The sequence below is a fragment of the Bolinopsis microptera genome, chromosome 5 (assembly GCF_026151205.1).
Source record: "Bolinopsis microptera isolate Bmic1 chromosome 5, MBARI_Bmic_1.0, whole genome shotgun sequence".
Taxonomy (NCBI): Eukaryota; Metazoa; Ctenophora; class Tentaculata; order Lobata; family Bolinopsidae; genus Bolinopsis; species Bolinopsis microptera.
In genome coordinates this window covers 6300897-6314403 of record NC_087076.1, presented here as the reverse complement: position 1 = coordinate 6314403, position 13507 = coordinate 6300897, and the positions used below count along the sequence as shown (strand labels likewise).

The following is a 13507-nucleotide window of genomic DNA, read 5'->3' as shown; positions in this document are numbered from 1 at the left end:
ACCAGTTATATTATCATTTTAAATAGGAACTACAAGATTTGTCCATCAAGTAGCACAGTCCCCTCCCCTCCTCTGCCCCCTCCCCTGCCCCCTCCCCTGCCCCCCCCCTCCCCTCCCCTGGCCCCTCCTCCCTCCCCTGCCCCCCCTCCCCTCCCCTGGCCCCTCCTCCCTCCCCTGCCCCCCCTCCCCTCCCCTGGCCCCTCCTCCCTCCCCTGCCCCCCCCCCCCTACCCTGCCCCCTTTCCTGGCCGCCTTGTCAAGCACCTACCGTCATATTCACACACGTATCCGTGTTTAGTGTCGCTGTTAATGTCGACACCCTCCCAGTAGCCCCTGTCACTGATCACCACATGTTTGGACCGGCTACCACGTGGAGACAGTCTCCCGAGGTACCAGTGTGAGTAGGAGGTACTGTAACGCGCACTGTCGCTCCATCTGAACTCTCCCGGGCTCCCCCTGGTAGTAAGGTGCAGCTATTATCATTGTGTTCCGTGTACTATTACACAACTTGTATTATGATGATGTATAGATACAATAAATTTAGAAATATCTAGGTAAATTACCTGATAATGTATGATCTGAACTAGAACAACACTATCTTAATTCTCAATGTAGAGAACACTACTTACCCGTTGTAAACCAGCCCAAAGAACAAGTCAATGTCGTTGAGCCCGTAGTTGGTTACTCGGCCCTGTATCTCACTCTTAATATAATCGTTCTGTTCAGCGTTCAGTATCTTAGCCAGTCTCCCCAGCTTCATCTTACAGCTTAGGTCAGCCTCGCTCCAGGTCACTTGCTCGTAATTAAACTCGTACCGTATTCTCCCTACATTTTAACAGCTAATTTCTCGAATGATTGGAACTATCCCAACTCCGTTCAATGAAGCACATTTTCCCAGACCAATTTTTAAAACATTAATAGAGTAATTGCAGCATAATAACTTAACAAGATTTCAAAAGTATTATTATGCAGTATCTTCTACGACATAACGTGGCAACACATATTTTAACTTTTAAAACATAATTCCACTAAACTCAGAGAAGATATCACTCACCATGTGGTTCATTAAACAGACTGACAGACTGACAGCCATTGCTACTGAGAAAGGAGGGATGACAAACACAGCCACCATTATAGCACAGCCCTGTCGGACCTCCGTTTAACTGACAATCTCTGTCTTCTCCACAACCTGCAGTTGTTTTCTGGTAATATGTGAGCACTAATGTGCTACTTTATGCCAAAAACAGATTTACATATAATCATAGAATCATGATAATGATGTTTGTTGAAAAAATGGACACATGAATACAACTCAATCCCAGTGAAGTGTATTATGTAGTGTTATGTATGTGTATTATGTAGTGTTATGTATGTTATATTATGTAGCATGCCTTAGCCATCAGGAACACAGCTCTTTAAAGCAGATTACAATGCTAAACTCCCCAAAACCTGTTACAGATTTGCTATCATCTTATCATGTTATTGCATATTTTCGCCCTTTTCTTAACAGAAAAATAATTCCACAAAATAATTCTTTTAAGTTTAACCGCCAATATTTTTAAACATTTAGCAAACGCTTTGCCTGTGAAATTTATATTTATTATTATATGCTAAGATAGAATATATTAAGAATGGATTATTGGCAGTGCTTATATTTGACTGTTGTATACAAATTTATGATAACTTGAAAAATCACCAGGCTATGAAATAATGCCAAACTTGAAAACAGTAAAACAAATTGTTACCAAATCGTTTGGAAACAAACTAGTCCAATGATAAGATACTTCATTATATGCTATGGTGAACATTGAAAGCTTCAAGTTGCAGAAAAACTGCAAAAAACAAAGTTCAACAACAGCTGCTCTTAGTAACCTAGAAGAGCGATATAGTGCGACTCTTGGCAATTGAGTTTTCTCCAAAACACATCTGCTGAAGTTGTAAACCCATTGATACCAGAGAAAAATCTACTTGGATCCTCGGACAATGCCAGATAGTTTATGGAATAGATCTCTTTCCCGTTAGCATAGATGTTCACGTAAGTAGATGAGAATTCAATTTTGTAGCTGTGGCTTATTTTTGAATCACCCTTCGTAGGTTGAGGGTAAGGTTGCTCCAATGTAATTGTTACGAAACCGTCATTTGTGACTGTTTTTGACCCTAGTTTAAAAACACCATTCATTATAGCCAGTTTTTGAAATCTTGGAAGGAATCTGATAGCCAGAGTATCACTTTCAAGCAAGCCATTGTTTGTAAAGTTGAAGTATACTGTGTCAATACTGAACAGAGTCCGTTCATGGGAAGGGGCCTGTCCGGTGATAAATGAAGAATGTTTAAATAGTTCCAAGTCACAAGAAGAGTTGAAAGACACAAATCTGCTGTCATCTGGAAAGGAGTAAAGACACAAGGTTGATACCTCGCTGGAAATCATTGCCAGGCAATGATAGAAGTTGTAAATTATTATGATAGATACATTATACAGCATTAAACGATATCAACAAAATGTATATTGTGGCCAAAAATCAAAAAATTTCTGATATTCTAAAAGTTTTAAAATCACACTTACTTGTCTGACAGTGAGTGTGGAGGAAGAGCAAAGAGTAAAGCAGCAATAGTTGGCGAAAGCGGAGCAGATTAGGCATTCTATTGCTGGTTTTTAATGGTTCTCCATAGTCATCTATGAGTATCACTTGTTAAGATCCATGTTAAAACACATATATCAATAAAATTCATTTAAATTGGTCGTCCAGGAATTGGTCAAGTTCTCAAGAGGTGGTGCTTGGTATCTTTATAAGTTTTGGTATCCAGGGGAGGGTTACCCAGCTAAAATCTGGGCAAAATGATCGCGAAAGTTTGTTTTATATATTTTTATACTTATAGTTCATGAAACATTAATTATAATAGAACAGTAACAAGTGACCATTGCCATCAGACCACTATTCAGAGTGGTTTTCTAGCAACAGTTTAAACTTTAATCTCACTAGGAAATTTTTCCTAAAACTTCATTTAAAACATTCCAAAAATAATTAACTTTTAGAAATCATCTCTTTCTACCATTCTTCTAATTTAATTTATCATCCTTCTAATTTAATTTTAAAACTTAAAACCGTCTTTGAGCTCTTGACTTCGTAAGGAAGTTGGTTCTCCAGAAGAAAAGAACTATGGAGATTTTTAATTTTCGTACTAGACTTTTACTGCATCTACTGTTTGATACCAGATTAAGACTGGATTTGCTCATTCCGAACATACCCAATCCATAATCGGCCAAACTGCTGAAAATTTTGAAAGCTTGATAAGATCATCATGCATTCCCCGCTCTGCCAACGTTGTTGAATTAACTAAGGCCGCGAGGAGATAAGGACTTCTCGAGGACTACATTAAATATGATCATTACAATACAAATCTAGGAAGATGAAATGCTACATGCAACAGAGAAATTTCACTTCTGAATTAAAAAATTCACCAATTAACAAGCCAGCTAGCTTGGTAGTCACGTCCCTATTAATACTTTCAACACTACTATATAACAAATAATTTGAGGACTAGCAATGGTTATGTTAACAATGAACTAGAGACCTTGTTTGGACGATGGGGGGCTCAGGGAGGATGGATCACTGCTCCTAGAAAATGAGTTGAGTTGTCAGTTCGGTTCGTCATGTGTTCACATACCACTGGTCACTACACCTAATAAAAAACCATTGCTAGTCCAAAAAAATATATGGACACGTTCATTTGAGTTTGAGGATATTGGTAAATATAAGTGACCCTATTAAAAGGCACAGTGTAGTTGACTTTGTCACACTATGAAATTACACAAACCCTTGATGGTTAGGATAATCGTCTCATCCTCTAGGCTAACTTTGTCACATAACGATATCTTAATCAGGTGATAAGATATCGCTTAAATACGGCCGGCACGGAAATGGTTACATTGTCACACTATAAACATGTGACAGAGTAAATATGGACCCCTTGCTGCCGTTTTTGACCAAAATTTTGAGTGTCCAGTTGATTGGATGGGTACATATGACCATTACCTACATATTTTACGACTTTTTTCGTTAGTTGGTGCACTATGGTTTACTCTGTCACACATTTAAGAAAATATGTGAACAATGTTTAGGGAACCCTGATAAGCAATGCTGAGTAGTGTAGGTTTATTTAATGGCCAGGAAGTGCTAGGAATTGTTATTATATCATATAGTCGCAAGGAATTAAATTACAAAAGGCACAGACAAGTTTACTTTGTCACATAATCTTGATGATATCTGAACATGTGTGAAATTGAACAAATAATGATATACCTGCTTAAACCCTTTGTATTACGTACTATGGATCAAACAACACTGCTAGTACCATGCACCAGTCACATAAATCATTATCGGGTGGTAATATGTTAACAGTGTCACAATTAAACTACCGCAACATGGTCAAAAATAGGGTAATTTCGTCACACAAAATTATTATAACTCTGTCAGCTTCTTGCTGGCAAAATAACTAGTTTATCGAAATTTTGTTGATGATAAAGTTACATAATAGTATTCTAATAGAGGTATACTTCTTCAAAATAGGGGCAAGACATGTTTACTTTGTCACATCAGTTATTATAAGAGTTAGGTAATCGTCATCAGATTAACCAATCTTTTTCGAAGTATGGATCGATTAATATAGGCAATAAAGCATCCTAATTCCTGTGGCAATTTTAACACACTATCTTGATATTGTTGGGGCAGGAAAAGTTAATTTTGTCACATTTTCAGTGTCTTTGACAAATTAATCTAAAATTTTTAAACTTGGGCTCTGATGTTCTGGACAATATTCTACCAATCGTGAAATGTTGAATTCTAATAGAGTTATAGATCTTCAAAATAGGGGCAAGACATGTTTACTTTGTCACATCAGTTATTATTAGAGTTAGGTAATCGTCACCACATTAAAATATATTTTTTTGTAGTTTTGATTGATTTATTTAGGTAATAAAGCAGCCTATGCTAATTTTTACACACTATCTTGAAATTGTTGGGGCAGGAAAAGTTAATTTTGTCACATTTTTAGTGACTTAGACAAATTTAACCTGAAATTGTTAAACTTGAGCTCTGATGTTCTGGACAATATTCTACCAATCGTTTCTGAAAGAATGCTGAATTCTAATAGAGTTATAGATCTTCAAAATAGGAGCAAGACATGTTTACTTTGTCACATCAGTTATTATTACAGTTATGTAATCGTCATCACATTAACATATATTTTTTTGTAGTTTGGATTGATTTATTTAGGTAATAAGGCAGCCTATGCTAATTTTTACACACTATTTTGAAATTCTTTTGGGCAGGAAAAGTTAATTTTGTCACATTTTTAGTGACTTTGACAAATTTAACCTAAAATTGTTAAACTTGAGCTCTGATGTTCTGGACAATAATCTACCAATTTTTTCTGAAAGAATGTTGAATTCTAATAGAGTTATAGAATATATAGATCTTCAAAATAGGGGCAAGACATGTTTACTTTGTCACATCAGTTATTATAGGAGTTATTATAAGAGACTATTTCATTATGTAATCATTGTTTTTAACCTATTTACGATTTCGTATAATTTTTTGTGACAATGTAAACATCAACTGATCTTAACTTGCATCAACTACATTGTCATCATGTAAAGTTTTCCCGCCTTTCAAACCAAAATCAGATATAAATAATTCGCCCAAAATTTTAAATTCCATATATTGTGACAGAATTAACCTCATTTCCCAATAACCAAGTGCCTGTATTAGCTAACTATTCAAAGCAATATATTTTAGGGCTATGATTGGTACTCCGTACTTGGTAGATCAACCATCAAATAATGAGTAAAAAGGTTTTTGAGGACACCTCACAGTAGAATAGAGGTATGGTATTCTGAGTGTGACAAAGTTACCTGAATATTGCCTTGTAACCGTTCGATCCGTGCCCTTTAACCAATGTTGTATCATAATTGTTAGATTGACCTAATCTACTATGTTTCAGACCAAGGAATGATAATTAGACAACTGCAGTTAACTAAGTCACACAAAATGTGACATTTGAAACATTATAGTGCCTAACAACAATAGATTTTCTTTCTGAGCAGTGCATATGGGAGTATGGGTTACGTGGCTAATGTTCAGAACTTCTAAACGGGCTAGGTTAATAGATGTCAAAATTAAGCCACTATCGTCAAAAACGCTATTATTTTTGTTTACCAATATCCTCAAACTCAAATGAACGTGTCCATATAGTAGTGTTGAAGTATTCCAAGATAGGCATTCTCTGAATACCTGTCTCAACAAATTTTTTGTTTATTTATTTTTACTCTGAAAATTCTGCTCAAACAATTTTACCTACACACTTAACAATTTCAAACCAAATCACCCCATCCAAACCCAGTTTGTCCTGTTGCTGTTAGTGTGTCTGACCTTTGAATGATTTATAAATTTTTGAATACTTCAATCACTCTTTTGAAAGTTCTTGAAAAAATTCTATTCAATCATATTCCCACTTAACCCACCTCATATCACTCACAATGAACCGGCTGATGCTCTTCTCTTTTCAGGTGCAGGGGTCTGTCCAAGCTGGCCCCCTGGACTCCGGACATATCTCTGATATCATATCATCATGGCTACTACCTCAAGTGCTAGTACCCAAAGGCGTTCCCCTAGACACACTCCTCCTCCTACCAACCCAGGACCCAGAGCTAGCATGTCACCATCCGGCAGAGGAGCTACCTCCCAAAAGAAGAAACCTCTAGCAGACAACAAAGCCCTGCGCAGGAACAGCCCTAGCGCAATGGCCCAGAAAGCTGTGCTGGGTAAACGCCCATCAAAGTCACCCCAAGAACAACCAGAGACATCTGTTCTTAAACCTCCAGGTAATCTGGTTATTGAAAAGATCAGCCCAAACCTGATATCAGCTTTAGAATCATCGAACCTCAGAGAGAGCCCCAGCAGTCCAATGAGCCCTCTGTACAAGTCCTTTCCTCCATTCTCCCGTGCTGAAGAGTCTGCTGAAGAACTTGAAATCCAGGATAAACCTACAGTAAAACAACGGGCTTCAAAGAGTGATTGTCCTTGCCGATCAACATCAGATGGTAAGGAATGGAAGTTCAAGTGTACCAGATGTTTTCAGCACTGGCATGCTTCCTGTTGCAATCTCAAGGGTGCTAACAACATTCAGCACGATACACCTCTTGAAGCTTCTCTGAATATTATTCTCTCAGAATGGCTATGTCCATGGTGTTTCGATACATCATTCCCCAGACCAGGCTCCAGCATGTCAGCCAAGATGGACAACAACCTAAAGAGCTCTGTAGACTACAGCCAGAACATACAGGCTATATCAGATGCTATTTCTAATGCTGTTGGTAACAGTATGCCTACTGTGGAGATTGTATCCCTGGAGACAAGACTGAAGAAGCTGAGTCAAGAGATTCATGAATTTCAGCAGTCCAGAAGTCCATCTGAAGCACCACCTGCTACAGAAATCCCCCTCCCTAAATGCACAGAACCTCCAGTGTGTGATTACCTGGTCGATGTGCTAAGTGCTGAGATCCTCAAAGAAGTTACAGAGTTTCTCCTGGAGAGCCAAGCTAGTAATAAGTTCATCCCGAAGAATGGAAGACAGGTCCTCAAGTTTGGGGAAGACTACTCTTATACTGGTGATTCAGACCCACCCCTATCCCCCACAATCCCAGCACCCCTTGCCTCAGCCATAGACGCAGTTACATTTTTTTTTATTTGAAAATTCAATTAATCATTATATATATAAATCAAGCGTTACATTTCAGCCATGCAAAATTACAATGACATATTTTGATATACTAAATGGTAAATGGTACTGCAATATAAGTTGCTTAATGTTTGGCCGGATGACAACTAACGAGAAAAATAAACTTGATTATATAATAATTAATTCGGCTGAACCAACACATAGCAAGAGCCACATTAACGTTGGGGCCGTCTACCAAATTTGGATGACAAACATTAACAAGAAATCAAACATATCATAATAGTAGAGGCTCTTACGGGCAAAAAGACGTGTTTTCTGCTACGAGTTTAGAGACCTAACCGCTAATTGGACACAATAATATGATGTCTAAGGATCGATAATATGTTAAGAAGTATAAATTTGGCCTTATTAGTCACGTGCTATACCAATGCGCGTTTTAAACTTTGACAGTCTATTACTCTAAGGCAAATAGAGTAATTATATTCATATTTTGTCAGCAATAAGATCACATTATTTTCTATTTAGTGTGAAAATATGAGCTAGAACGGACATAATCTCGCTGAGTTATAGCTGTTTGAAATTTATGATGAACGCGCGGGTGCCAATTGATAACAACTAAATGCTTTTGCGCGTAGTGCGCGTCGAAAATTTGGCAAAAACGCTTGCGGAGTGAAAATATTCAAACTTCGATAAAGTATATGAAGTGGGTACTTCTCGGAAAGGAAAAATTTAGGCAAACACGATGTGACTATTTTTGGGTTGATTTAATACAACTGCAAAAAATTATTCAAACTTCAAGCAAAAAAGTCAAAATTTTTACCACTTTTTTGGATTTTTACCTCAGAACAAATAGAGGGATTTGTTTTATTTTTATACAATCTTGTGCGGCTATCTTTTAGCTATCTTTATGCAAGTTTTGCCGACATGCCAACAAAATTAACTTGCTCAAAATATCAAAAAACATGGTTATTTTGGCCTATTTTTGGCCCAAAAATCGGTTTTTTGCGATTTTACCCCAGAACAATCAGTCCAATCATCTTGAAACCACTTTCAATCGATTCTACGCTCAAAAATACGTCTAGTAAGGTGTATCTGGGGTCCCTAACGTATCGAGCAGACAATGCCCGTAAGAGCCTCTACTATAAATAATTATAAGGATTTTGTTCATTACAATTCCGTCACAACTGATAAGAAAAAAGAAAGGACAAGCAGATAGGAAATTGGACGGACAGAATTGTAACCAACACAAACAAATTTCTGAGACTCATAAGACTGATGAGCTAATCTGGCCAGACTGTATCGGCAGCCCAGAGGTACTTGATCAGTTTGGCCTTAAAAGTAGAAATCCGCTCTGACTGCCGGATACATACTGGTAGACTATTCCATTTCAGCATAGATCTATGAAAAAAGCTATTTCGGAAGGCATCCGAGCAGGGCACAGTGGTACTCATGTAAGTTGAAGTATCCGACATATCAATTATTTGAGCATTGTGCCTAGTGTATCGGGTGCCCTCTGGACGGCATAGGACTATATATGTAGGGAGCGAAACTGGAATTATGCTATTCACTATTTTATAGAAGGTCATAAGATCGTTATAAATAAACTTCTGTTTAACAGGGAGAATATTTAGTTTCTTTTGCTCTGTAGCAAGTTTATCGTCATTATAACTGGAGTAAGGTTCACCATTGATCCATTTAATAGCCCTCTTTTGGATAGCAACAAACTGTTGAAGATGAGTTGCAGATTGAGGGGACCATATGACAGAACAATGTTCAAATATAGACCTAATTAACGCTAAATAGAACGATCTTTTCTGCCTTTTATCAGTAGTGAAATGACATGTTCTCTTAAGTAGTCCAAGTCTAGAGGTAGCTTTGGAAACAAGCGCTTTACATTGTGCACCCCAATTAAACCTGGAGTTTATTGCGACTCCTAAATCTGACTGAGAGGGCACAAAGTCAATATCACTTCCAGAAAGTTTATAAAAGAAGGTATTGAATGGCAAGTTATCCAGCACGTTTCTTTGCAGGGACACAGAGAGGGCTTTGCACTTTTGTGGGTGGAACTTCATTCGATTTCTCACTGACCAATCATATAATCTGTTGATGTCATTTTGGATTATGTGATGGTCAGGGTAACCAAGGATCTCCCTCCAAATTTTAGTGTCATCTGCATAAAGGGCGATATTGGTGCCTTCAGAGACACAGGAGAACATGTCATTTATAAATATTACAAACAATAAAGGGCCAAGTATAGAACCTTGAGGGACACCAGACCGAACTGGTAGAGAAGAAGACGTTTGGCCTCCTATCACTAACAAATAATTTGAGGTATGTGTAATGTTAAACGATAATGTCAAACGATAACTGAAACTGTTAAACGATAACTGACACAGCACAGACCCGAGAAGTCCTGCTTCTCCTTCCACTCTACACAAATCTATAAAGGGAGTCAGACCCAAAAGTCTGAACATTTCCGGTTGGTGATTAAGTTTTTTAGAAGATACAAACTCCTTTTTTCCTTTTGTGAATGTCTGGTAATAGTAGTATACCAAGAAGTGGGAGAGGAGGTTCCATGGATACACTCAGTCCTCACCTCAACAAGAGGAATAAAGCTAAGTCAGAAAGCGATACTAGCTCGCCCTTAATTAAGGTGAGCAGAGTAGCTGAAAGTGCTGCCAAGACGAAACACTGGGACCTTGATAAGTGCCCGTGTAACGGCTCGTCTGGCGGCAAAGTCTATTTGATCGACTGTTCGCGTTGTAAGCAGCAGTGGCATGTTGATTGTCTTAGTATGCGGGGGATCTCAAGGCAGGCCATCAACGCCATGGTTGACTACCTATGTCCCTTTTGCTATGTTGCCCCAGTAAGCACTGCCAGGAATAAGAGATCAGACACATGCTTCTCCTGCAGAAACACAACAGTCTTACGACAGGCTAACAGTGAATTTGAAGCCTCAGCTGCTGCAGATAATCTTAATAACATAGGCCTAATCTCAGCATCGCTTGCCTCGGTAGACAGTGAGAAACTCTGCGAGCAAATAGCCAGTCTCAACAGCAACATGGAACGTCTTCAGACTTTTGATCTCCATCTACAACATCTCCTGATTAAAGAAGACGGGTTGAAGTCCCATCAGGCTCAAATGAAAAAGTTAGAAGCAGCACTGTCCTCATCATCCAGCTCTGCCACAGACCCTCTAGCCAACAGCATCGAGCAGCTGAACCAGCAACTTGCACAGCTTCAATCGCATCAAACTGCAGCATCTGAAACACCTGCTTGCACTGCCACTCATGAGCTACTTGAGAGAGTCTCACTAGAACTGAATGAGCATTCCACCCAACTTAACAACTTAAGCAGTCAAATACAGGATTCTAAAGCATCTCCTCAATCTAAAGCACCACCTGTAGCCCAGTACCCCTCTCCTCCAGTGCAGGCTCCCCTACAACCTGAACAACCTACCCCTCACTTACCACATGATCAGGTGCCAGTAACTGAAACCAGGCCAGATTTTATTCTGGCTACTGAATCTGAGAAAATTATTGCCTTTCTTCAGTCATGTTCTTTCAAACAAGAGAACGGTCACTCCGTCACTTCATTTGGCACCCCCTACCACTACATGGGATCTAAATCTTCAGAAAATGTGCCACCAATTCCTGAGGAACTCAAACCATTATTTGATGAAATGAATAAAGTACAAACTGAACTTTTTAACAAGAGCTACCCGGATCAGCCCCACCTGACGGCCCCGGTTATCAATTCATGTCTCATCAACAGATATGATGGCTCTGATAGTCACCTGCCTAACCATTCAGACCGTGAAGTGACCATCCATCCAGAATCATCAATACTTACCTTGTCTCTCGGCCAGATCTGCAACATCAAGTTCACTGAATGTGACTCTAGAACTGAATCCTCTCTTGAATGTCATGATCGCTCACTGTACATAATGAGCCGTAGATCACAAGAAGTTTACAGCCATATGATTGAGCGTGGCTCAATATCAGATGGTATTAGGTATTCGCTGACCTTTCGTGCTGTTAGCTGGACAAATAAAAATTGCACAAGCTTACATGGTGATTCAAACACAGGCTTCTTGCGTTTTGGGTCTGACAAGAGGGGTACCTTTGGCGAGCTCATGCCAGGTCAAAAGTTCTGGGCTCCCAGAATTGAAGATATCAACCCTGTGTCCTGCATGGGTTACGCCAATGTGGTGCTCCACTGTGGGATCAATGACGTGAGACAGCCTGATATTAGTTGTGAGAATGATGTTGCTGATTGTTATAATAAACTCAAGCTGAAAATTAAACAAATTAAGAATCTTAGCCCCAGCACTAGAGCTGTTTTTGTTTGTAAACTGCTGCCTACTAAGGACTTAAAGCTGAATGTAAAAGTTAATGCATTTAATAGACTGATTCATTTCGACCTGCTCCCTACATGTAAGGATGTCGTATGTGTTAAGGGTTTCGAAAAGTTTGCCTGCAACTATGGTCTTGCGGACGAACTGTCGAAACAATTCGACAGACATGGTCGACTTGATACACTTCATCTCAACAAGTTAGGGGCAAGAGTCCTTGCTGGACTCATTAAACAATCTGTATTTATTAGGTTAAATGGCGGAGAAGACAGAAGAAAACACATCGGCAAAGTCAATGGACGGCTATACAGCAACGTGGCTAGTGACCCGCCTGCACCGCAGCGGAGGGGACGGAACGGTTAACAGGTATGGTTAATCGTGTTCGAAAGGAAATTTGTAGTCACTGTCTGAAGAATATTGGATTAGGGCTTCCCCACTTTGAATGTTTTAACTGCAATAGTATTCTCCATGCCAAATGTTTTAATCCCTCCAAAGCGCAAGTTATCAATGAAAACTTTTACTGCAACGAGTGTAAACATTCCATATCTAAAAAATACAATCCTTTTAAAGTAATGACCGATCCTGAAGTTAATGACTGTGACCCATGTATCCAAAAGATGTCCGATGCTTTGGAAAACTGTAGATCCTATACAATTAAGGACTTTAACACACATATCAAACCTTGTTTTGCAAGCAACTGCTCCATGATTTTCCAGAACATAGATGGCAATAAAACAAATTTTGATGCCTTTAGCATGGAACTAAACCGATTAGCCGAAAAATTTAAAATTATTGGACTTGCTGAAACCAATATTGGAATAGAGGAAAGCACTGTTTACCATCTTGAGGGGTACAATTATTTCTATCAGGATAAACATATCAATAAAGCGAAGGGAAGTGGAGTAGCATTGTACTTAAAGGACGAACTTAATGGAGTTGTAAACGAAGAATTATCATGGGTAACCAAAAATCTTGAAACCCTATTTATTACTATTCAACATGATGAACCTGTACATGTAGGAGTACTGTACCGTCCTCCTAGTGGGGACTCCTCAGAGGCACTAAATGAACTTAGAAAAATTATTGAATCTTGCCCAAAAAAGAATGCTTACATACTAGGTGACTTTAACATTAATCTCCATGATGAAAACAGTAAACTTGTTCAAGACTTTGAAAACCTTATTCTAGGTCTAGGTTTATCACCACTTATTTCTACTTCCACGCATCATAAACCAGGATGTAACGAATCGTGTATTGACAACACTCACCAACAACATAGAAAACTCTATCTGCTCTGGAACAATTAGTACCTGCATCAGTCACCATCATGCTGTATTCCATATATTCAACTCACCCCTAGTCAGTACTGAGGTTCATGAACAAAACTATTTCCAGTACTATGACTACTGTGCAAAAA

At 38.7% G+C, this 13507-nt stretch overlaps 2 protein-coding genes across 4 annotated transcripts in view; one reads left to right on the top strand and one right to left on the bottom strand.

Moving 5' to 3' along the window:
* Positions 1 to 2669, bottom strand: part of LOC134815331 (uncharacterized) — a 68495-nt gene extending 65826 nt beyond the window's left edge. For all 3 annotated transcript variants that reach the window (XM_063823848.1, XM_063823847.1, XM_063823850.1), the window contains exons 1-4: positions 2563 to 2669; positions 1054 to 1188; positions 629 to 824; positions 268 to 455 (exon numbers count right to left, since the gene is read on the bottom strand). In XM_063823848.1, coding sequence (XP_063679918.1) covers positions 268 to 455; positions 629 to 824; positions 1054 to 1188; positions 2563 to 2638 — 595 coding nt within the window. In that variant the 5' untranslated portion in view covers positions 2639 to 2669. The remainder of the gene's footprint in view (positions 1 to 267; positions 456 to 628; positions 825 to 1053; positions 1189 to 2562) is intronic.
* An 843-nt stretch (positions 2670 to 3512) lies between these two features.
* The window catches only part of LOC134815388 (inositol 1,4,5-trisphosphate receptor type 1-like), a 185585-nt gene continuing 175590 nt past the window's right edge, over positions 3513 to 13507 (top strand). Inside the window, exon 1 of the mRNA XM_063823921.1 lies at positions 3513 to 3536. The gene's annotated coding sequence lies outside the window, so the exon portion shown is untranslated. The remainder of the gene's footprint in view (positions 3537 to 13507) is intronic.